Here is a 24,201-nt window from a genome sequence, read left to right on the forward strand (position 1 = left end):
CTTTGTCTGGGAGCCTGCCTCAGATTGACTTTTCACTTCTAAAAAATGAGAAGTGTGATCTTGAACGTATGGAGGAAACTGGGGAGCAGAAAGTCTAGTGTTCTGTGGTTGTATCCCTGATCTCACCCCAGAGCCCAGGCTACAATGGGGGAAGAACTGAGTCAGATTTTATATCAGCCTCCCAAATGCTACCCCATCCCGACTCCAACATCCATGCCGAAACATGTGTGCCGAGAAATACCCAAAGCTAGATAAGTACCTGCTGGAACTATAATCAACTGGTCTACTAGACCCCAACCTATATTAAACAGTAAGCCAGATATGAGATAATGCAGAAATGAGGTTATAAGTGCACGGTCAGATCAGGTACCATAGTTTTCCATGTAGGGGGGATGTTGTTTGACTGGCCCAGGTTCTGGGTGGGTTTGCATTCAGCCCCGTTTGTAGGACAGACCCTATGACTCTGACTCACTTAGTGAGAGGCTGACACAGGTAAGCGTGGGCTCCTCAGCACCTGGGCTCAGTGCAAGCACCCTCAGCAGGCCACCTGTGTATATGTGAAGTCCTTAGGGAAGGGAGACTGGTGTCACCCCAGTGACGGGGACACACTGTATTCCTTTAAAGCACACAATTGCTGTTATAAAGTACTCTTAGGGTTTTAGGAGACAATGCAGATATTGAACGAGCTTTGATGAGGGCTTTTCTCCACTTCAGTTTGCCTTTGTCCCCACAGAGGCACTTAGAATTGGCGGGGATTGGGGCGCCAGGGTAGCTCAGTCAGTTAAACGTCCGACTTCAGCTCAGCTCATGATCTCACCGTTTGTGGGTTCAAGCCCCACATCGGGCTCTGTGCTGACAGCTTGGAGCCTGGAGCCTGCTTCAGATTCTATGTTTCCCTCTCTCTCTGCCCCTCCCCTGCTCACGCTGTGTCTCTCTCTGTCTCAAAAATAAACATTAAAAAAAAATTAAAAAAAAAAAAAAAGAATTGGTGGGGATGACCCACGGCCAGTGTCCTGTAGATGTGGAACACTTAGCCAGATGCCTCAGCCCTGGTTACTGCTCAGTGACTTTTTTTTAAGAGAGAGAAAATGAGTGGGGGAGGGGCAGAGAGAGGGAGACAGAGGATCCGAAGCAGGCTTCACACTGTCAGCGCAGCCTGACGCAGGGCTCGAACCAGGGCTCGAACTTGTGAGCTATGAGACTCATGCTCTGAGCCAAAGTTGGAACCTTAACCGACTGAGACGCGAGGCACCCCACTGCCTGGTGACTTTTCTAAGTAATTCAAATGAGTCTAATCTTAATGTTTTTGTAACCAATTTCATGTGGGAAAGAATTTAAGGTTTTGGAAAATTAAACTCTATGCCCAGAAATATTTTTCTTAAATTATATTTGTTTGAATTCATGTAAATATGGTCCTATATTTTGAGATATTGAATGGTGACATTCACAATATTCATTTTGTTTTGTCTTTACTTTTCAGAAACAAATAGAAAAACAGATGATCCAGAACAAAAAGAAAAAGGTGAGATTATCAGACAAACAACCCTTCAAATATGCATAGGAAAAAAATCAGCATAGCATTCACGAATAGCATGATGATTTTCTTTTTTTATTACCAGTTAAAAGAAGTTATCTCTGGGTTTATTATTCCAATGATTTTATCAAACATTTAGTAATATTTACATAAACATTAAGAGCCGAGGCTCTAAAGAGAGATTGCCTGGCTTTTAATCCTCGTTTTGCCATTCACTCTATATGTGTCTGAGAATCCCTTGCCTGGTGTGCCTCAGTTTCCTCTTCTGTGATATGGGAATAAAACAGTACCAAGTTCAGGAAGCAGATGACTCCTGTTTCTACAATAGTAATTGGGTGAAAATATGTGCAAAGTGCTTAAGGAAGTGTGCAGCACAGGGAAAGCACTTAGGAAACGTCAAATATGATTGTTTATGTTAGCATCTGTGCCAGGAATAGAGATCCAGAGATTACTAGAACATGTTCTCTTTATTCAAGGAACTCTGAATTGTTGGAAAGACACGCAAACAAGGTTACATCCACATAGAATGAATCATGTCTGCCTTCCCAGAGTTGATTACAGTGGGATTCCAATAAGTTTAAGAATCCAGTAGAATTTTAAGTCAGCTCTTATTAGAGTGAGGAACTAAGTTAGAAAGTGGTGCTTTTAAAAGAATGGTGCTTACGCTTTATTTTTCATATTCCACCTGTCTTTATTCTTTCCAGTCCTTGACATTTTTATTTTCAAGTATTTAATTCAAGCCTGGTCAATAAGAATCTCTAAATAGTAAATAAGGCTGCGAATTTTAGCTCTCGTAAATCTTTTCAGTAATTTTATTTATTTAATTAATTATTTGTTTATCTGCATCATGATACGTGCACTGTTTAATTACCCCCATCCCCTCTGGTAACCTTCATTTTGTTCTTATAGTGAAGAGTCTCTTTCTTGGTTTTTCTCTCTCTTCCCCCCCCCCCCACCCGCTCATTTGTTTTGTTTCTTGAGTTCCACATAAGAGTGAAATTTACGGTATTTGTCTTTCTCTGGCTGACTTGTTTCACTTGGCGTTATACTCTCTTGCCCCGTCCCTGTTGTTGCAAAAGACAAGATTTCATTCTTTTTTATGGTTGAGTGATATTCCGTTGCATTGAAGATGTGTATACGCTACCTATCCTCTTTATCCATTCACCAGTCGATGGACACTTGCGCTGCTTCCATAGTTTGGCTATTGTAAATAATGCTGCGATAAACACAGGGGTGCATGTATCCCTTTGAATTAGTTATTTTTTCTTTGTTTTTGGGGGGTAAATCGTCAGTAGTGCAATTATTGGATCATAGGGTAGTTCTGTTTGCTTTTAGTATCATTTGAATGATAATATCTTTAATGATTAAGCATTAGAATTTCATAAATGCCTTTAATTTTTAGTGATGAAAGCGGTGTCTACATTTGAGTAGATGTTAGAGTAGATATATTATATTTACACATAACATGTTATAATACACATAATGTACGCAGTCTTAGTGTACAAATAAAACTTGATGACCATGTGAAATTGCTAGCCGCTGGCTGTAATTCGGTAGCCCTTAGGCTGGGAACTAGGCATTTAGTCACGTATTTTTTTTTCCAGACTAGTTGTATTTAATTTTTTTATCAAATTAATACGGGTAGTTTTTAACATATGACTTTTCATGAAAACAGCAGTCTTCTCCCCTACCGCTCCCTGTCCGTGAGTCCCATTGCTGACTTTCTTTTAGCCGTTTCTTCTGGTACTTACCTGCACATTTCTTTTTTTTTTTTTTTTTCAACGTTTATTTATTTTTGGGACAGAGAGAGACAGAGCATGAACGGGCGAGGGGCAGAGAGAGAGGGAGACACAGAATCGGAAACAGGCTCCAGGCTCTGAGCCATCAGCCCAGAGCCCGACGCGGGGCTCGAACTCACGGACCGCGAGATCGTGACCTGGCTGAAGTCGGACGCTTAACCGACTGCGCCACCCAGGCGCCCCTACCTGCACATTTCTAAATAACTTGCTAATTCTGCACGTTTCTCGTCAGTATCAGAAACTGTCAGTTGGTTTTTATACGTAGGTGACTGGGATTTAGCTCAGTCATGGCACAGGTTCTCCACGCTGCCTTCCTAATCTTCCAGGATGCCATGACATACTCCGATCGTAAGTAAGGAGCCCTCTTATCCTCGCTTTTGTTTTCTGCGATTTCAGTTACCCGTGGTCAGATGTGGTCAGGAAGCAGAACCCTCTTTCTGACGTGTTGTCAGAAATGCCCACATCCTTCACCTCACTTCATCTCATCATGTAGGCGTTATCATTAGAAGGATGAGTCCAGGACTGTACGGTATTTTCAGAGGGAGACAGAGAGAGAGAGAGACCACATTCATATGACATTTCTTACAGTATATTGCTGTATTTGTCCTATTTTATTACTACTATTGTTGTTGATCTCCTACAGTGCCTGATCTGTAAACTAAACTTTATCATGGGTGTATGTGCATCAGAAAAAACTTGGTCTGTATAGGGTTCAGTACTGTCTGTGGTTTCCGGCATCCGCTGGGAATCTTGGAATGGATCCCCCACAGACAAGGGGGGATGACTGTACTGCGGAGAAAGAAGGAAAGCAAGGAGGAGGATGTCACCGGGTTTTGGGTAGATCCTCGATTCCAGAACCCTGCTCTCACTTGGTTTGCTGATGCCACATCCTCTTTGTTTTTCTCCGACTGTCTGCTGTTTGCTTGTTCTCAGCCTCTTCAGATGGCCGCTCGTCTCCCTGACCCTCCGGCACCCCAGTGCCCGGGACTGGGTCCTCAGAGCACTGCTCTCTCTGCACGCTCTCCCAACCCCCCTTACTTTCCCTACCCTGTTTCCTTGCTTTGGTTTCTCCATACCGCTTACTACCATGTGATTATATTTGATAGTTTGTCTCATTCTTTCGTGTTTGTTCAAACCTCCCCCTGGAATTAAATTTTCATGGAGACGCATTTTTGTCTGTTTTGCTCACCGCTGCATTTCTTGTGCCTGGCACATAGTAGGCGTTCAGTCAGTATTTGAATGAATTTCTATTATGTTTTAATTCCTAAAGATTAATATGAACAGACATGATAGGCTCTTTAAAACCCAAGCTCTGGAGTAAGAAGCACACCCAGCTAGAACTCCTAGGATGGAGATCTATGGGGAACCCAGACCTGAATCAGCGACACTGGGGTAAGGAGACTGCTGTTGTCATCCCTCAAGATGCTGGGACGACTATGTGATCTCCTCCATGACCTCGTATGTCTGAGCTCAGTGGATGTGTCCTCGTACCCCTGCTGTTTGGAGCGCAGAACTGACTGGCGTTAAAGTGTTACGTACACTTACAGTTTCTTCATCCAGAAATAAGCATAGTGTTTCTCATGCCTCACAGGCCCTACTTCAAAACAGGAAGTTAAAATGAAACTAGTATTTGTAAATGATAAATGCAGTCTGCTACACTACTGCCATCCAAATATCTGGACTTCGGATTGCTTTTGATTAGCGGTTCAGTTCGTTGATGTGGGTCAGCCAGTTTTTAAATTTTGTTCAAGCAGTGCTTTTCAAAGATCCACATGTACTGTCATAATCAGCTACAAAAGCAAAAGTACTTTTAGCTCCCAAAGTAAGACACATATAGTGAAAGAATAAAGGGTGGTTTTTTGTTTTTTGGTTTTTTTGATTGAATAAATTTAGCTGTACAAAAAACTCACAAAATGATCCACATCATTCAGTTGGCCTTGGACCAATGAACACTTCCTGTCCTGCCTCTGCACCAAGGCTATTCTTTGGGACCACGTTAGCCAGCGTCTCGCTCTGTGATCCCAGATACCAGCCCCAAGTATAACAGAGAAGGGATATAAAACAGATCCTCTTTGGACTTTATTCTTGTTTTCCTGCCCTATGTTGATTAGGGAAAGAAACAATTTTAAGGAAAACCCTGGTTTTTTTTTAACAGCCCCCCGTTTTTACCCTCCTCCTGTGTCTTCAGCATTTGAGTTAGATTCAGACCTTGCCTACAGATCACCACATTCCCATTACAATTAAATACAGTTACATCTAGTTTTTACAAACCTCAAGTTGCCGTGGCTTAAACAAGGTAAGAGTTTATTTCTTATCCACATAAATAAACTAGGGCCTGTTTAGTGGCTCCTTAGGGACCTAGCTCCTCTCTTGCCATTCTGCCGTCTTTAGTCCATAACCTTATGTTCCAAAAGGGCCATTCAAGCCCAAGCCCTTATCACCACATCGAGATACCAGGAAGGAAGTGGGGAGAGCAGGAGGGTAGTTCTTGGGAGAACTGCCTTTAACTGATAGCATGTTGGTGCAGCTAAAATTCAGGGTTCTAGTTCTACAGAAGAAAGGAACATCGAATATCGAGAGCAAGTGGCAATTGGCAGTCTTGGGCACGCGGCATTTTACTGTTTTGTCACCAAAGTATGCCCTGCCACCAGATTTTATGGAAATGGCTACTGCTTTGTGCTAAAAAGTCAATAAGTCACCGGAGTATTAAAAAAACCATCAATTTCTCATCATTCACGAAAACCTACACTGGTTTATTTATCCACTTAAATATTTGCATGCCTACCACATGCCAGATACTGTTGTAGGGAAGTGGATGCAGGTGAGAATAAGACAAAATCCCTGCTTTCATAGAGCCTACATCCCAGTAAGGAGTCCAGCAACACATACACAAACTGAAATAGAGATCGTGCTCTAAAGGAAACCAAACAGGAGAGTGTGCTGGAGGGAAATGGGAAGGGGAGAAGGTCTCTGAGGGGGTTAGCCATGTAATCAAGGCAGCTGTGCGAATGCTGAGCCAGGAGCACACTGAACAGAGGAAGAGTCTGTGCAAAGGTCCTGTGGCGGGAAAGCCAAGCCTGTGAAGCTAGAGCACCCTGACCAAGCTGAGAGTATATGCCATGTGGTCAGAGAGAAAATCAGAGGCGACGCCATGGCAGGGGGGCTGACGTTTTCCTTCAGGTAGTAGGATGGCCTACCCAGGCCCTGTGTGTGTCTGCAAATCAGAGCCTTTGCCATTCACACGTTGACTTGTGTGTTCTTGGGAGGTCTGCCCCAGTGCTTCTGACAAAGGTAGAGACAGAGAGGGTAGGTCGTGAGTGTTGTTTCTGCTGCTCACAGCATGACTGGAAGACGTGTTGCTGCTCTGTCTGCAGAGGCTCCGTTTCTTCCTCAGGGGGCCTTGCCTCCCTCTGCACTGCCCGCCATGCTCTGTACAGCCTTGCCCTCCGGGCTGCTTCTGATGCCGAGGGGACTTTCCCAGTGTGGTGGGTGCTGGCCTCTCTTGGCTGTTTCTTCAGGGAATCCCTGGAGAGAAGCCACGGAACAGCTTCACTTGGCTGATTCATTGCCTTCCGTTGTGTAAAACTGGCAGTTACTGTCCGTTCCAACTGAAAGATGTTTGTAGCGAACGGTATTTTACTGAGTATGAAATGCTGGAATAGTCTTAGAGTTTAAAAATAGGGTGATCGGTATTACCCTGGATTCATGGAAAACCCATTGGAATTCATTGTCCACTTTGGGATTCTATCCTTTTCTTTTTTTTTTTTTTTTTAACTCAGATTCATATGGTGCTGTTAACTGTAGGGACGGGAGAAGGGGTAAGAAAGAACCCACCTGTGGAACATGGAGTGAAAATTGGAATGTGTTTTAATAGACCTTAGTTTCAGAATAATAGAACTGGAGTTTTGTTTCCTTTTTATGGCTATTATGAATTTATCTCAAGATGAATTATTAGGCTGCCTGATTTTCTACTTATGTTATTGCTCCTCACGTGTATTGAGGGACTGCTGATAAGAGTGGAAGATTTTGCTTTTACTTCGAATTAATAATTCTAGAGGCGCCTGGGTGGCTCAGTCAGTTGAACATCTGACTTCAGCCCAGGTCACGATCTTGTGGTTCGAGTGTTTGAGCCCCACCTCGGGCTCTGCACGGACTTTGTAGACTCTGCTTGGGATTTTCTCTCCCCGCCCCCTCTCTCTGCCCTTCCCCAACTCGTGCTCTCTCTCTCTCTCTCAAAATAAGTAAAAATAAAACTTACAAAAAAAAAGAATTAATAATTCTATGTCCCCTTCCTTTTAGAGAGTCATATTAAGTTTATTTTGATGGAGTCATGGGTTTGAAATAAGGCTTATTCCAAAATAAGCCCTATTTGGAGGTGCCAGATTCTTAAACTGAATCAGATTACTTCTGTCCATTTTAGATAAAGTTGCTGTATCAGTTTCTCCCCACTGGATGTCATCTTTTCCCACTTATTCTGTATTCCACAACCGCAAAATGCACGAACTACAAAGTAATGCAGTGCTAAAATGGCTTACTAGATGTCCCATTCAAACACTAACTTTTATTCATCCATTTATTCAATACATGGTTGTGTACCTACTATGTGCCAGGCCCTATTTTAGGCACTGGGGCTAACACCGTAAAAACAAAGTCCCAGTTCTCATGGTACTTATAATGTGTATGTGTGTGGAGGGGGAAGGTTAGATATGTGATTTTTAAAAATCAGAATATAATAGTGATAAGTATGAAAAGGAGTATAAAATAGGAAAAAAACTACAGAGCCTGACAGCGGGCAGGAGTATTGCTCCGTAGAGAGTCCTCTGGGACAGTGACATTTGAAGATGCAAGGGAATAAGCTGTGGAAGCATCTGGGAGAAGGAAGTCCAGGGATGGAAGGGCATATCCATAGCCCCCGTGGGAGGGTGCTTAGCATGAGGATCAGAGAGGAGGCCAGTGTGGTGGCTGGGGAATCTGGGAGGGGGAGGGGGAGGAGTGGGTGAGCTCTGAGGGCTCGCAGGGTCCAAATCACACAGGGCTATGAAGGCCACCAGCCAGAAGGATTTTGTGTATTATCTCGAGCGAGGTGGGAAGCCACTGGGAGATTTTGAACAGAAGGTTGGCACGTTACAAAAGGCTCATTCTAGCTCTGGGGATACAAGATTGGAAGCAGGGAGACCACTTAGGCGACTCCTAGAGGTAGTAATGGTCGGGATTAGGATGTGGGGTAGTGGAGGTGAGTGGCATTTGGGTTCTCCGTGTATTTGAAGATAAAGTCACTAAAATTTGCTAATGGATAGGATATGAAGTATGAAAGAAAGACAGGAGCCAAAAATGACTTGAAGCTCCTGAAAAAATGTGGGCTTTAACAGTTCATTGAACAGAAAAGTATGCAACAGGTGGCTGATTTAACATCTATCAAGTGTTAGTTTTTAATTGAGGATTTGTGAGTCTTTTAAAGGAATTTGAAAAAAACTAACAAAATACCCATGCCTGCAAAAAGGAAATGTGTTTTTTGTGTGTGTGTGTGTGTGTGTGTTAAAATTGCATTTGAATCGAGGACTTTTCCTGAAATTTTTCTTTGATTTAGACTAATATTTAATATCTCATTTTGTCATTCATTACAATTAAGGATATGCGTAAACAGTAGATTCTGTGACTGTCTTTTAGGCATTTCACGGTGTCTTGCTTGCTGTTTGCATTCTTTTGAAAAGTAGTAATCTGTGCCCTAATAAAACACCAGATGGCACTAGAAAACAAGTCACATTTACACTAACAGAAATCACATTTTGCAGCTTAAAAGGCTGAGAAGGTTATGATATAGCCAGTAAATCAGCTTGCTGCAACCAGTGCCTTGTATAAATACTTCTGGGTTTTCTGTGATCGTAAGGAAAACACGGAACCAACGTGAGCAAATGGTCAAGGCTCATTAGGAAGTTTTCTCATTATTAAAAAATACATCTGTCAGTGAAGTTTTTCCTGGGACTCTTAGAACTGAATGTAACATATCTGATCAAAGTCGTTCATCATCGTCTTGAGGATGAAAACTAAACTTACTGGTATAGCACCTGAGCTTCTCGGGATCTGGCTTCTGTTTATGGCTTTCCCCTGTTCAAAATGTTCTTTCCTGCCTCTCCTCTTCACATTCACCTGACAAGCTCCTGCTCCTTAGAAATGACCTTAAAGGTTCCCTCTGCTAGGAATCCTCCCCCAAGTGCACCCCTGTCTCTCACTCCAGACCAGAAGATGTGCTTTTCCTTTCTACTCCCAAGACACCCTGTGCTTGTAGATTTTTAGCATGTGTTGTGAGTTTTTCCCTTAATTTTTAGACAGAAGGCATCTTTTTAAAATTTAATTTATTTTTTAAATTTACATCCAAGTTAGTTAGCATATAGTGCAACAATGATTTCAGGAGTAGATTCCTTAAGCGCCTTACCCATTTAGCCCATCCCCCCTCCCACAACCCCTCCAGTAACCTTCTGTTTGTTCTCCATATTTAAGAGTCTCTTGTGTTTTGTCCCCCTCCCTGTTTTTACATTATTTTTGCTTCCTTTTCCTTATGTTCATCTGTTTTGTATCTTAAAGTCTTCATACGAGTGAAGTCATATATTTGTCTTTCCCTAATTTCACTTAGCATAATACCCTCTAGTTCCATCCACATACTTGCAAATAGCAAGATTTCATTCTTTTCGATTGCCGAGTAATACTCCATTGTGTATATATACCACATTTTCTTTATCCATTCATCTATCGATGGACATTTGGGCTCTTTCCATACTTTGGCTATTGTTGATAGTGCTGCTATAAACATGGGGGTGCCTGTGTCCCTTTGAAACAGCACACCTGAATCCCATGGATAAATGCCTAGTAGTGCAATTGCTGGGTCATAGGGTAGTTCTATCTTTAATTTTTTGAGGAAACTCCATACTGTTTTCCAGAGTGGCTGCACCAGCTGGCATTCCCACCAACAATGCCAAAGAGATCCTCTTTCTCCACATGCTCGCCAACATCTGTTGTGGCCTGAGTTGTTAATGTTAGCCCTTCTGACGGGTGTGAGGTGGTATCTCATTGTGGGTTTTGATTTGTATTTCCCTGATGATGAGTGATGTTGAGCATTTTTTCATGTGTCAGTTGGCCATCTGGATGCCTTCTTTGGAGAAGTGTCTCCTCATGTCCTTTGCCCATTTCTTCACTGGATTATTTGTTTTTTCGATGTTGAGTTTGATAAATTCTTTATAGATTTTGGATACTAACCCTGTATCTGATATGTCATTTGCAAATATCTTCTCCCATTCTGTCTGTTGCCTTTTAGTTTTGCTGATTGTTTCCTTTGCTGTGCAGAAGCTTTTTATTTTGGTAAGGTCCCAATAGTTCATTTTTGCTTTTGTTTCCCCTTGTCTCTGGAGACGTGTTGAGTATAGACAGAAGGCATCTTAAAGGTAGGAACCGTGACACCCTCCCCCACCTTGTATTAGTCAAGGTTCTCTAGAGAAACAGAACTAATACAATAGGGGTGTGTGTGTGTGTGTGTGTGTGTGTGTGTGCGCGCGCGTATGTATGTGTGTATGTTTAGAGAGAGATAGAGACAGAGACACAGAGATTTATTTTAAGGAATGGACTCGCATGATTGTAGAGACTAGCCAGTCCAAAATCTGCAGTGTAAGTAGGCAAACTGGAAACCCAAGGGAGAGTTGATATTATAGCTCGAGGCCAAAGGCAGTCTGAAGGCAGAGTTTCCTCCTCCTTGGTGGGGGGTTGGGGGAGTCAGTGTCAGTCTTTTTCTTTAGGCCTTCAACTGATTGGATGAGTCCCACTTACATTATGGCGGATAATCCACTTTACTCCCAGCTGACTGATTTAAATGTTAATGTCCTCTAAAAAATATCTTCACAGCAATATGCAGACACGTTTGACCAAATATATGGGTGCCATGGCTTAGTCAAGTTGACACATAAAATTAAACCATCACGTCCCTCTAATAGCCCTGAACCATAATATCATAGGAGTTGAATAAATAGTTACGGTATGAAAAGTGTGGCTTAATCCCTTTCCCTTTAATTTAGCTTTTCATCTGATGGTGATATTATGAGATGCAAATGGCCCAAGTGATGGGCAAGAAGAGTTTATAAACAGAAGTATCAATATATGAATTAACCTTAGCTGTCTATAATGTACTGTATTTCATGTTGTTTTCACATAGGTTCTCATTTAATTCTTACCAAAATTTCTTATTATGAGTTAAATGTTTTTCAGCCATATTCAGCCATATTTATTTATTTTTTTTTTTCTTTTCCTCTCCACTACATGTAGTATTCCAGTTACTTGTCGGACTGCATGATAATATCCAGGTTTCTGAAACTTTTGTTTTTGTTATCATTTTCCCCTCTTGCATTGCATAATTTCTGTTGTTCTGTCTTTAAGGTCAGTGAGTCTTTCTTCTTCTATTTCAAATCTGCTCTTCAGCCCATGTAGTAAAATTTTCATTCTAGCTACTTTTCTTTTCAACTCTAGATCTCTGATTGCTGCTTTTTTATAGTTTCCATTTCACTATTGAGATTCCATATCTGTTCATTCATTAATACCATGCTTTTCTTTAAGTGTTTATACTTATTAATAATCAGCAATCTGAAATGTTTTTCCACTAAACCCAGTATCTGGGCACACTTGGAGATAGTTGCTACGGACTACTTTTTCCCCCTAAGTGTGGATCAGGAGAGTCTTGTTTCTTTGCATGTCTAGTAAATTGTGGGCAAAAGCTGGACTGTGTATATAATCTGTTACAGCAACTCTGGAACTTTTCTCCCCCCCCCCCGCCAATGATTGTTGCTACCTAGTAGACAGTTAACTTGCCTGGACTCAAACTGAAAAATCCATCTCCCCTGCAGAAAGTGACTGCTTTCCCTGTTCAATTTGTTGTCATCGTCGTCGTCGTCGTTGTTGTTGTTTGGCTCCCAGCTGCTATTTTTTAAGTTCAGCTCTCTGGAGAGTAGAAATGGAGGTACTCTGGGCCTGTGTAGTTTAGATGTGGGCAGAATTCATACTCAGATTTGGGGGCTTCTTTCTGATATTCGCCATCTTAATTTCCAGTTGCTTTGCCGGCCTGAGGTTCTGCTATCTTATACCTCAAGCCGTTAGGGCTTCTAATTTCTGCTACCCCAACTGAGTGTGTATTGAGAAATGTACTTGGGCAAAACACAACACACTTGCACATGTCACTAGAGTAGTTTTGTCTTTCAAAGGTAGATTTCTGTAGTAGTTAACATCCAGGAGGGCGCCCAGTGATTCTTGCCTCCTGGTATTTGTGCTTCTGTGGGATCCTCTTTCCATTCAATAGGGCTGACCTATGTGACTAATAGGGCAATGCAGAATTGACTGAGGGTGAATCCCAAGTCTAGGTCAGTGTATACTCTACCTCGCTCTCCTTTGGATCACTTGCTTGCTCTAGAGGAAGCTGGCTGCCTTGCCATGAGAATACATAAGCAGCACTTTGAATAGGTCTAGATAGCAAAATAGGTCTTCTTCTTGTGGAAGAAACAAAATGTTTATGGTTGCTGTAAGCTGCTAGGTTTGGGGGTAATTGTTTTTGCAGCTACATATGCTCTTCGATGATACGGGAAGGATGCAGTACATCCTCATTGAGATTCTGCCTGATTTTTCACCAGCCTCCCAGGGGCTGTCCATGAAGATAGAAAGTTATCAGTCAGCCAGGATCTGTGCAGAGTGTATTCTCAAACTTTGGATCTCAGCCCTTCTGTGGTTCTCTTGCATCTAAAATTTCTCTTTAAAATTTTTATCAGCTCTGCTCTCTGCATGCTGTCACCTGCCCCCTTCAGCGGGGAAGGACACAGTTCCACTGCCTGACTTGGGGTGGTTGGGGAGCCAAGTACCCCCACACCCGAAAAGATCACCAATTTACCATTCTTATCCAATGTAGAAACTGTCAAGAATAAATTCTTTTGTTTATAAGTTTCTACCTATCTTTGGTCATTTTCCAGTGCCTTCCAATAGCTGCTTTCATGTTTCAGTGACATTTCATTGATTTAATTTATTTAAATCCATGGTAACTCATTGATATAATGAAATATGAATATTAACATTCTTTGAATGCTAGAGAAGCTGAACATCTTAAATGCGTCCATTCTGCGAACTGCCTATTCACGTATTTTTTTTCTCGTTGGTTTTTAGGATTTCATTAATATTGATACTAAACCCTTGTTGGTTTTTGTATTGCAAAAATACTTTCCCAGTTGGTGCTTTATCAGTTTCGTGTACAGTGCTTTACAGATACATAATCGTTGAAATAAGTTAGTGTGTGAATGGATGCATGAGAATGTTGTTCTCTCACCTGTGTAGTACTTTGTTCCAGCAGTATCTCCTTGCTTTCATATACTTTTCTGTTGTAATAAAATATGTACCAAAACATTGGACAGCCTTGATTCAGATGGCTTTGGCTTGGGAGCATTGTTCTTCCCTCAAATAGTTCATTCTTTTGTCTTCTTCGGATACGAATGGTAGTACCTGTCTGGGAAGACAGCTGTCATCAAGCTTCAGTGGCTTTGGTCTCTGAGAGCCCTTCACATGGGCTTGACCAAGTCATCACTACCTTGAACTTAATTATTGCGTGATTTCTACAGGTAGGTCTTCTGTCTTTTAAGTTCATTTATTTATTTTGAGAGGGAGAGAAAGAGTGCGAGTGGGAGAGGGGCAGAGAGAGAGAAGGGGCAGAGAATCCCAAGCAGGCTTCGTGCTGGCAGGGCAGAGCCCCATGTGGGGCTTAAACTCACGAACCATGAGATCATGACCTGAGCCGAGATCGAGAGTTGGACGCTTAACTGGCTGAGCCACCCAGGTACCCTAGGTCTTCTGTCTTTCAGCTGCTTTTTGGAGGTGCTTTGGTCCATTGTCTTTAGCAGAACCTAACACGCTATCTGTTCTTATTGTTAGTACCAACAGCCCACCTAGGGGTAGCGCCGACTGGTGGTTCCATTCAGGCCGTACCATGACGCCTTAGCAATCTTCCCGTATCATCGAAGAGCCGTGTAGCAATAGCACACTTAAACCAACTCCAGGAAATGCTCGGGGAAAAGTCTCCCTCCCACCCTTGCAGCTGTGAGAAGGGGTTGTGAGGGAACCTGCTGTTAAAGATTTATTATAATCATTACATTCAACAGCTACTGTAGTTTTAGTGGTTCCTAAAATACACCAGCAGTTATTGTCTGATTACTTCCACAGATAAGTTAATTATAGGAGATTTCTGACTCTTCTACAAGTCTGATTTAGAGAGAAGTTTAATTACAGCAATTTTGGTGATTTAAATGAGCTCAGCATATATTACCAGTCTCAGCAAGTGCAGTAGAGGTTTTAGCTGTGTTGAAATACACATTTGCTTTGTTTTTATTTTTCACTTCATGATTTCAGCCAAACTGTGGTACCAGGGATAATTCAGGGCACCTGTTTGCACCGGAATGAATCTTCAGTCAGATGCACCGCAGGACAATAATGGCAAATTCTTCGTTATCTGTAAAATCCCATTCTCATGCTTTCCGTTGAGCACTCGCCAGCTTACAAAGCTGATTTCTGCCGCGGTTGTGACAACATGAGCAGGGGAGCACAATAGGTCTATCAAGGAAAAAACCCGGATATTAGTGCGTTTGAAAATTATCATCTGGGTCTAAATTTTCTTTTGACTGATGGGAAGTATGACCCTGTCTTCAAATCAGAGCGATCCACTTTATTGTGTATTAACACATGGTCTAGGGGCGCCTGGGTGGCGCAGTCGGTTAAGCGTCCGACTTCAGCCAGGTCACGATCTCACGCTCCGTGAGTTCGAGCCCCGCGTCGGGCTCTGGGCTGATGGCTCGGAGCCTGGAGCCTGTTTCCGATTCTGTGTCTCCCTCTCTCTCTGCCCCTCCCCCGTTCATGCTCTGTCTCTCTCTGTCCCAAAAATAAATAAACGTTGAAAAAAAAAATTAAAAAAAAAAAAACACATGGTCTATTTGTACGCCGAGGCAAATTAAAGATGAACATATTAGCCACATATGCTCAGGCTAGCTTAAAATTAAGCTTTCAAGAACTGTCATAAAAAGACAGTGCTGTCATAAAAAGTGCTGTCAGTAGTCAGATACATTCATTTACTTAAACAAGGCTTCAAATTGGAGAGCACATTAGTTTGGAAAATGCATTATGGAAAATTACCTCAGTCTGATTACAGAGCTCTTCTCTACAGCATTTTTTTATTCTTCTGATGTAATGGTTGATGGTACCGGCATTTACAGCAGTAATTCTTGCCGTATGTTTATATGTTTTTCATTTCAAAATCAAATATGTGTTGACAGTAGAAAGTATTAATAATAGTGAAAATAAATCAGATCCTCTCTGTTTCAGTTCAGGCGATTTTATTACATTCTGCCCCGGAAGCCAGACTCCTTACTTATTCCTAACACCTTAGCCCGGCAGTCGTGTTTTTTTCCTGTGCCAGAATGCTGCTTCTTCCCACTCATCGTCTCCGTCTCCTTAGCTCCTAAGGTCCTTTGCTATTGCTGAGTGTGATCAGCAGGTGGCTAAGAGCCGGGTGGAGAGTGGCTGGAGCCTGAGGTCAGACAGGCACTCAAGGGTGGGACAGAAAATTAGGTGCAAGCAGCAGGTGGCGTCCGGGAGGCCAGGCAGCAGGCAGGTATATCTCAGAAACAGGTCGAAGCCCTTATCACAGGGCATCAGGAACAGGCAACAAGTCCCGGGAGCAGGAACACGTTTGCTGACAGACGGATTTCCACGTAGAGGGGAAGCATTGGATTCCTCCAGAGGCACTGGCACGCAGCCCAGGGCCCCATCGCTAGCCCTGCCCGGCTAAGGTGCTGGTCCAGACGACAGCTACAGGGCGTCGGACCAGTGCAGAGATGTCAGCAACACTGGACCGTGAGCTGAACCTGTACTAGGGAAAGGGCCATTGTAAGTTTATTAAACGGCTGTCTTAACAATAAGTATATGAGTCACAAATGGCGAGCAAACCTAACTGTGTGTGAATCTGAGAAAAACGGACCACTTCCTTATCGTGGTGTTGGTAGGATACTGAACTGGGCTGGGGAGGCTTCTGAATCTGGTCGTGGGCCCTTTGGGGCCCTGGTCTGTCTCATCTGCACACTCCTCTCATCTCGCACAAGTCCATTCCTTTGCTAAACCTCACACACTTGAGCCAGTATTGCAAGAGAATAATGTTAATGAATTCTTACCTGCCGTCTGCACATGCTCAAACTTCACCTATCGAAGAACATGGTTGTTATCAATGATCCTGTCTCTCCTGTTGTCTATCTGCGCCCATCTACAGAAGCCAGGGACAGAAACTGTTCTCTTTGGCCTTTTTGCTGCTTAACTGTTAGAGCCAATTAATTTAACCCTCATCATGTATGGGTTAGAAGCAGCAACTTGTGTTGCAAATTCTAAACCCCTTTCAAGTACATTTGTTCACTTGGCTATGGTAGAATCAGAAAACACAGTGATTTTTGCCTTTGTGCTAATTTTTAAGAAGCCCGCATGTGTGGGTAGAGAGAGGAGGAATTGTATGTATTTCTACCCTTTTCTTGTACAGGAGGTTCATTTGTGCCAGGTGAAGGTGTATCCTCTTTTGCCGGGTCCCCCTGAGCATTGACTCTGCTTCAAGAATGTACATGGGAACTGAGTAAAGGGACAACACCTTCTAGCTAAGAGGATGCCTTATTAATTTAACAAATATTTCCACTTCCTTTGTTTGCCATGTTCTGTGGAATGCCCTGAAAACAGAGCAAATAAACCACTAGAATAGAAGGAGGTAGAGGTTATGGGCAAAATGCTGAGGGAGCCCCGAGAACAGAATAACTCACAGCCAGGGGGTGGGAGGAGGGGGGCGGGGGGTGGGCAGGGAGCTGAAGTCTTCCTGGGGGGGAAGATGTGTGAGCTAGTCCTCAAGTGGCAAATCAGGCTTATATCCATAGAATTCTCTTTGTGTAGACCTGTGAATTCAGATACTTAATTATTTTTGAATGAAAGACATGAGGTGTTGATGTGGAAAACAGCTCCTAGGTGTTTCTGTGCACAGTTCACTCATCTTTCCCCAGGAGCAGTTCTGCTAGGGTATCATGGGGGTGCTGTCTGTAAAACAGTTTAAATTTGTTAGAGTCTTTTCTGGAAACCTTTGATACTATCACTTTTAGGAAAATTGTCATGATTTGTTTTTTCTAATATCCATTGGTTTTTACACTCTCTCTCCTTTAATTTGTCAATACCATTAATGCTACCTTCTCCTATTTGTTCCTTTCCTGGTCCATGTGAAGATTTATTAGGACCTACTTCTAGGAATGTGTATATATGTATGTATGTGTGTGTATATACTCATCTGAAGCCTTCAAGGCTGGTTAGCTACCATGATTATAATACCAACTCTCTTCAGGTTGTATGAAACACTCTAAACTTGAAATAACCGTGGATGAAATCTATACAGCAAGATGCCTTTAATTGATATGCTTTACACAAAAGGCAAGGTTTGATAAAGGTGTGTTTCAGGTAATGACCTTGATTTTTATGCATCACTGAAATTTGGCTCCTCTTCCCCAAGGATCACTGACTCCTTTGTGCATTTATACCACCATATTAGTGATGTCATTAGTAATGTCATTCAGCTAGTCGTGGGGTGGAAGTCCAAATTATAGCTTCAACATAAAACCAATGAACTTGGGTGAGCTTTTTATTCCTGTGCCTCGTCACTTTGATTCATACCGCATCTTGCTTTATAACTGCTGCCGTGAACCCCGTGTGCATTTCTCTGCAGTCTGTTTTTCCATGGCACTTGAAGACAGTCTCAGGCAGAGCGGTATAGGACCCAGCAGGGCATTTGTTGTTGTGCCATTAACCGCACACCTCTGTGTGGGGTGAGGAAGGAGGCCAGAGGCAGACCGGCTTTTACCCCCTGAGAAGTATGGTAATAGCTCAGCCATGCACTTCCTGGAGTATTTCCCTGTGATTATAAAACATGAGTGAAGAGACTCGTTAGTAAGAAATTAAAAATGAGGAATGTTTTAAATTGGCTCTTAGGTTAACAGGGTCAGACATACTTAGTACACAGGCACTGAAGTAATGGAAATACACGGTTTCTCCCCCACCCCCTTGGTCAGTCATCGTAGACTGAACTTTTGGTTCGATCTGTTTTTTTATTTTTTTATTTTTTTTTTTAACGTTTATTTATTTTTGAGACAGAGAGAGACAGAGCATGAACGGGGGAGGGAGAGAGAGAGAGGGAGACACAGAACCGGAAGCAGGCTCCAGGCTCTGAGCCATCAGCCCAGAGCCTGACGCGGGGCTCGAACTCACAGTCGGTGAGATCGTGACCTGAGCTGAAGTCGGCCGCTCAACCGACTGAGCCACCCAGGCGCCCCTCGATCTGTTTTGTTTTTAAAGCATGTGGCTGAATGTGGTGTTGGGAGACTGAGGCCCATAATAACATGAGAGGAAATGTGGGAACATGAGTGTTGTTCAGCCTGCGTCAGCCTTTAAAGCAGTCATCAGTTCTTCCTTTCTTTCCACGAACATTTTCTTCATAGGCACCGAAATTCCTCTTACTGGTTAAAGTCACTGGATCAAAACTAGAGAATTCTTGGGGTGCCTGGGTGGCTCATTCGCTTGAGCGTCTGACTTCAGCCCAGGTCCTGATCTCACTCTCACCGTTAATGAGTTTGAGCCCCGCGTTGGGCTCCCTGCTGACGGCACAGAGCCAGCTTAGGATCCTCTGTCTCCCTCTCTCTCTCTCTGCCCCTCCCCTGCTCACACACTCTCTCTCAAAAATAAATAAACATTAAAAAAAAGTGTATTTAAGAGAAAAGAAAATTACTGGAGTATGATGAAAGAGTCCCTTCCCAGGAGACGTACCCTCAGCCCTACCAATTCCGATTCGCTCTTTGGTCTTGAATAAGCCTTCCACGTGCAAGATACGGAGCTGATTCTGCCTAGCCTCCGGCAGTTTTTGCAGGATCCTCCTGTCCTTGGATGACCATTCCGCTTTGCTGGAGGCGTCCTGCTCTATGGTTATGAGCAACTGTTATTGTTACTTTCCCTCCTTTTATTATTTCATAAAAAATATAAGTGATCCCCAAATCCAGAGTCTGTTTCATACTGTTTATGTGCCTATGTTCCGTTTCTAAGAGGCTCTTGATGAATTTGAAGCTTGATCCTCCCAACATCCCAACATATTCAGTGTCTTTGGGACAAGAGAATACTGATTCTCCAGGGATGTTTTAGAAAGTGTTTGTATGTAGAAAACCAGCATCTACACGCTGTATAAGGTGTGAGGCTACTGGAGGGCTATGTGAGCAGTCGAGTCCGGGCATCTCATTAAAGAGTAAGTTATGCTTTCCTTCTCCTTGGGTGTGAAAGCTTTATTAACACGAGGTTTGAAAACAGCTAGCAGCAACAACAAAAAAAGCTAAATGCTTATGGGGTTTATTATAAAACTCCATAGTGCCATTTATTTCCATGGATGCTTTAAATTGCAGGGGTAAAATAATGTATTCAGCAAGGAAGCAACTTCTTGCTTCCTCCCGTGAGTCTGCTTGATTGTGCTGTTGGTATCTCATTCTTTAATTAAACTTGTCCAAAGATAGGATCAGCTAAAGTGTTTACCGTATAAATAGTTTTTGTTCCCAGTGTGCAAGTTTAAAACCCTGATAAAAAGAGTTTGCCATCTGTTAAAAACCAAAACATGTGGTGTGCTGTGGCATAAAAATAAAGTGCACATTATTCATAAAAAGAATCACAACACAACACATATCATTTGGGCTGACAGTAATCTGTGCCATTTTAGAATGTTCCCCACCTTCTCTGTAAGTGACAGTGTGATTGGTAGTGCGTTGGGTTAAAAAGAAAATGAAAAGCTATCAAAAATTAACATGTAACGTATATTATTATTCATGAAAGTGGATTTATCTGAATGTGAGTTTTATTGATAAGAAATGGTAATTTTTTTCTTTGATCGCTTCAAATGCAATTCTTTCTCAGAATTGTATGTTCAAGTCTTTTTTTTTTTCTAACTTAAAATTTAACCATTTAATTTAGTCGGGAACTTAACTCTCTCCCTGCATTGGCAACCCCTCAGCTCTGTGAAATCTTCTCCTGAAATCATTCCTGTTTCTGCTCTTTGCCTTTCTACTTACCCATACTCCTGACGAGAGGAACTTCCTAAAACACAGGTTATTTGCTGTCACTCCTTAAAACCATCAGTAATGCCACATTGCCTGTGGAACAAAGTCTAAATCCCTCAGAATGTCGTGCAAGAAATTGCATAGTCTGGCGCCCAGCTCCTTACGCAGTCTTCATCTAAACTATTCCTAATCCACGACCCAGTGCAATTCTGCCTGAATTTTCAGTCCTGAGCTTGCCTCTTCCACATTCCCATCTTCACAGTTTTCTCTTTCTTTGGAAGGTTTTTGCCTGCCTCTACCTCATCCCAAATTAGATCTGTGCTTTAAAACTCAGCTCAGACCCCAGGTAATTCTTACCGTATTGTTCCAGTTAGAAGTAATGTCTTGCTTTTTTATGTTTCCAGAGTAGTTTATGATTCTCATTTTGCCTGATAATTTTCTTTTTTTTTTTTTTTTTTACATTTATTTATTTTTGAGAGAGACAGACACAGCTCAAGTTGGGGAGGGGGAGATAGAGAGAGGGAGACACAGAATCCGAAGCAGGCTCCAGGCTCCGAGCTGTCAGCCCAGAGCCCGACGCGGCGCTCGAACTCACAAACTGTGAGGTCATGACCTGAGCCGAAGTGGGACGCTTAACTGACTGAGCCACCCAGGTGCCCCTGCCTGATAATTTTCAACCTTCTATTCTAGTCATTAATTGACTCCTCCTTCCCCCACCCCTTCTAAGATCTAAATTATTTGAGGCTAGAGATTTGTCTTAGTCCCTTCGAGCTGCTGTGACAAAAATGCCACAATCTGGGTGGCTTAGCAGAAATTTATTTTTCACAGTTCCAGAGGTGGGGGTGTTTAAGATCAAAGCGTTGGCAGATTTGGTATCTGGTTCATGGACGGTGTCTTCTCACTGAGTCCTCACATGGTGGAAAGGAGTAAGGAGCTCTGTGGGATCTCTTTTATAAAGCACTAATCCCCTTCATGAACTCTGCCCTCATGAACTAGTCACCTCCCAAAGGCCACACCTCTTAATACCATCACCTTGGGGGTTAGGGTTTCAACCTACAAATTTGAAGGGAAAAAATATTTAATCTGTAGCAGTACTGTGTTCTGTTCATCTTTGTATCCCCTATGCTGACCAGCATAATATTTTGTCAGGTACTCCATAAATGTTTTTCAAAATGATTTCAAAATGATTTGAAAACTGATGTACACATTCCTCTAGACAATCCAGAATAACCAAATTCATGCCGTAGAGAAATTTAGATGAACAGATCAGAATAGATTGTCAGATGCTAGGTTGGATTTTTATTCTGTGGAGCTATTGGACAATAGTTACGAATGTCCAGAAACATTCTTGGCACTCTTTTGTTCAGTGTTTCTTATTGGACCATTAATATCTCATAAGATCTCATGGGAAGTTTTGACTCATTTGTTTGAGATAAAACCAATTACGGTCTTTGGGTCTTGTTTGGATCCCCTTTCATCTGTTTCCGATTCTGTGTCTCCCTCTCTCTCTGCCCCTCCCCCGTTCATGCTCTGTCTCTCTCTGTCCCAAAAATAAATAAACGTTGAAAAAAAAATTAAAAAAAAATAAAATAAAATAAAGGGGCGCCTGGGTGGCGCAGTCGGTTGGGCGGCCGACTTCAGCCAGGTCGCGATCTCGTGGTCTGTGAGTTCGAGCCCCGCGTCGGGCTCCGGGCTGATGGCTCGGAGCCTGGAGCCTGTTTCCGATTCTGTGTCTCCCTCTCTCTCTGCCCCTCCCCCGTTCATGCTCTGTCTCTCTCTGTCCCAAAAATAAATAAACGTTGAAAAAAAAAAATTAAAAAAAAAAAAAAAGATATTTATGTCATTTCTTTATTTAAGACTATTTTATTGCTTTGTTTCCAAACAGGATGCTTTTTCTTGCTTCATTCGGTGGCTAGAATCTCCAGTACAATGTTGAACAGTTATGTTAGTAAATATCTTTATCTTGTTCCTGATCTTAGGAGGAAAAAAAATTAGTCTTTTATCAATAAGTAGATGTCAGCTGTAGATTTTTCATAGTGGCTGTTTATCAGATTGAGAAAGTTTCCATCTATTTCTACATTGTTAAGAGTTTTTATCAGGCATGAGTTTTGGATTCAGACACATTCTGTGTCTAATGAAATGATCATATGGTTTTTTGTTTTTGTTTTATTTGTTACAATAGAGGATGCATTGATTGATTTTCATATATTAAACCAGATATGTATATTCCTGAGATAAATTTCATGATGCATTATCCTTTAAATATGTTTTTGGGTTTCATTTGTGAAATTTTGTTTAGAAGCTTTTCCATCCGTGCTCATGAAGAAAATCAGTATTTTTTTTTTTTTCATGTAATGTCTTTGCCTGATTTGGGTTTCATAATAATGCTGACCTCAGTAGAATGCGTTGGGTAGCAATTCCTCCTTTTCAAGAAATTACGTAATATATATTATTTCTTCCTTAAATGTTTGGTGGAATTTACCAGTGAAAATGACTGGGCCTAGAGTTTTCTCTGTGGGAAAATTTTTAATTACAAATTCAATTTCTTTGAATGATACAGGATATTCAAGTTATTTATTTCTCTTTGAGTAACCTTTGGTAGTTTGTGTCTTTCAGGAATTGTGTGTATTTCATCTAAAATGTTGAATTAATTGGCAAAACATTGTTCATAATATTCTGTTATTATCTTTTAATAATTGTGGAATCTGTAGCGATCCACCTGACTCATTCCTGATACTCGTTTCCTCAATTCCTCATTGGTTATTTACGGGTTTTTTGCTGTCTTTTTTAATCAGTCTGGCTGTGGTTTAATCAGTTTATCTTTTCTCAAAATCAGCTTTAATTTTATTGACTTTCTTATATTTCTGCTTTGTAAGCTATTGATATCTGCTCTGAGCTTTACTGTTTCCTTTGTTCTATACTTCAGGTTTAATTTGCTCTCCTTTTTCTAGTTTCTTTAAGGTGGGAGCTTGGAAAATGCTCTATGTGCACTTGCAAAAATGTGTATTCCCTGTTGTTGGAGGGGAGTGTTCGAGAAATATCAGTTAAGTCAGGTTGTTTCATACTCTTATTGAAATCTATATCCTTGCTGACATTCTCTCTTCTTGTTCTGTTAGTTTTTGGATGAGCACTATGAAAATCTCTGATGGACTAACAGATTTTTCTACTCTTTTCAGAGTTCTGTTTTGGGGTCATGGATTTTGAAGATTATTATATTCTTCTAATGAATTGACTCCTTTATCATTATGGAATAACCTTATTTGTCAGTCATAATATTCTTTGAGCTCAAATCTACTTGGATTTAATACAGGCACTCCAGCTTTTTTTTTTTTTTTTTGGTATTATTAAAAGGGCGTGCCATTTTACTTCCATTGGCTTTTAACTTGTGTTTTTGTATTGGAAGTGCATTTTTTATAGTCAGCACATAGTTGGGTTGTACTTTTTCATTCAAGCTGGTCTTCTTTGGCTTTTAATTGGGATATTTAGATTTAATTTAATTTAAATTTAATGTATTGGTTTGATTAGGTTAAATCTATTTCTCACTGTATGTTTTCTATCTGTCACATCTATTTGTGCCATTTTTCTCTTTCTCTACCTTCTTTTGGAGCAAATGAATAATTTTTATGATTCCATTTTATCTGTTTTGTTGGGTTATTAGCTGTAACTATTTCTTTAGTCTTTGTTTTAGGGTCCATAGCATACATCCTTA

General features: G+C 41.6%; 1 protein-coding gene across 4 annotated transcripts in view; it reads left to right on the plus strand.

The window, feature by feature from the left end:
- Window positions 1-24,201, plus strand: part of ASPH (aspartate beta-hydroxylase) — a 222,155-nt gene that overhangs the window by 105,952 nt on the left and 92,002 nt on the right. For all 4 annotated transcript variants that reach the window (XM_086695803.1, XM_086695807.1, XM_086695804.1 and 1 more), the window contains one exon: window positions 1,481-1,522. In XM_086695803.1, the coding sequence (XP_086551929.1) occupies window positions 1,481-1,522 (42 nt within the window). The remainder of the gene's footprint in view (window positions 1-1,480; window positions 1,523-24,201) is intronic.

The sequence above is a fragment of the Puma concolor genome, chromosome F2 (genome assembly GCF_028749965.1).
Source record: "Puma concolor isolate L17-30 chromosome F2, mPumCon1.1.hap2, whole genome shotgun sequence".
NCBI lineage: Eukaryota > Metazoa > Chordata > Mammalia > Carnivora > Felidae > Puma > Puma concolor.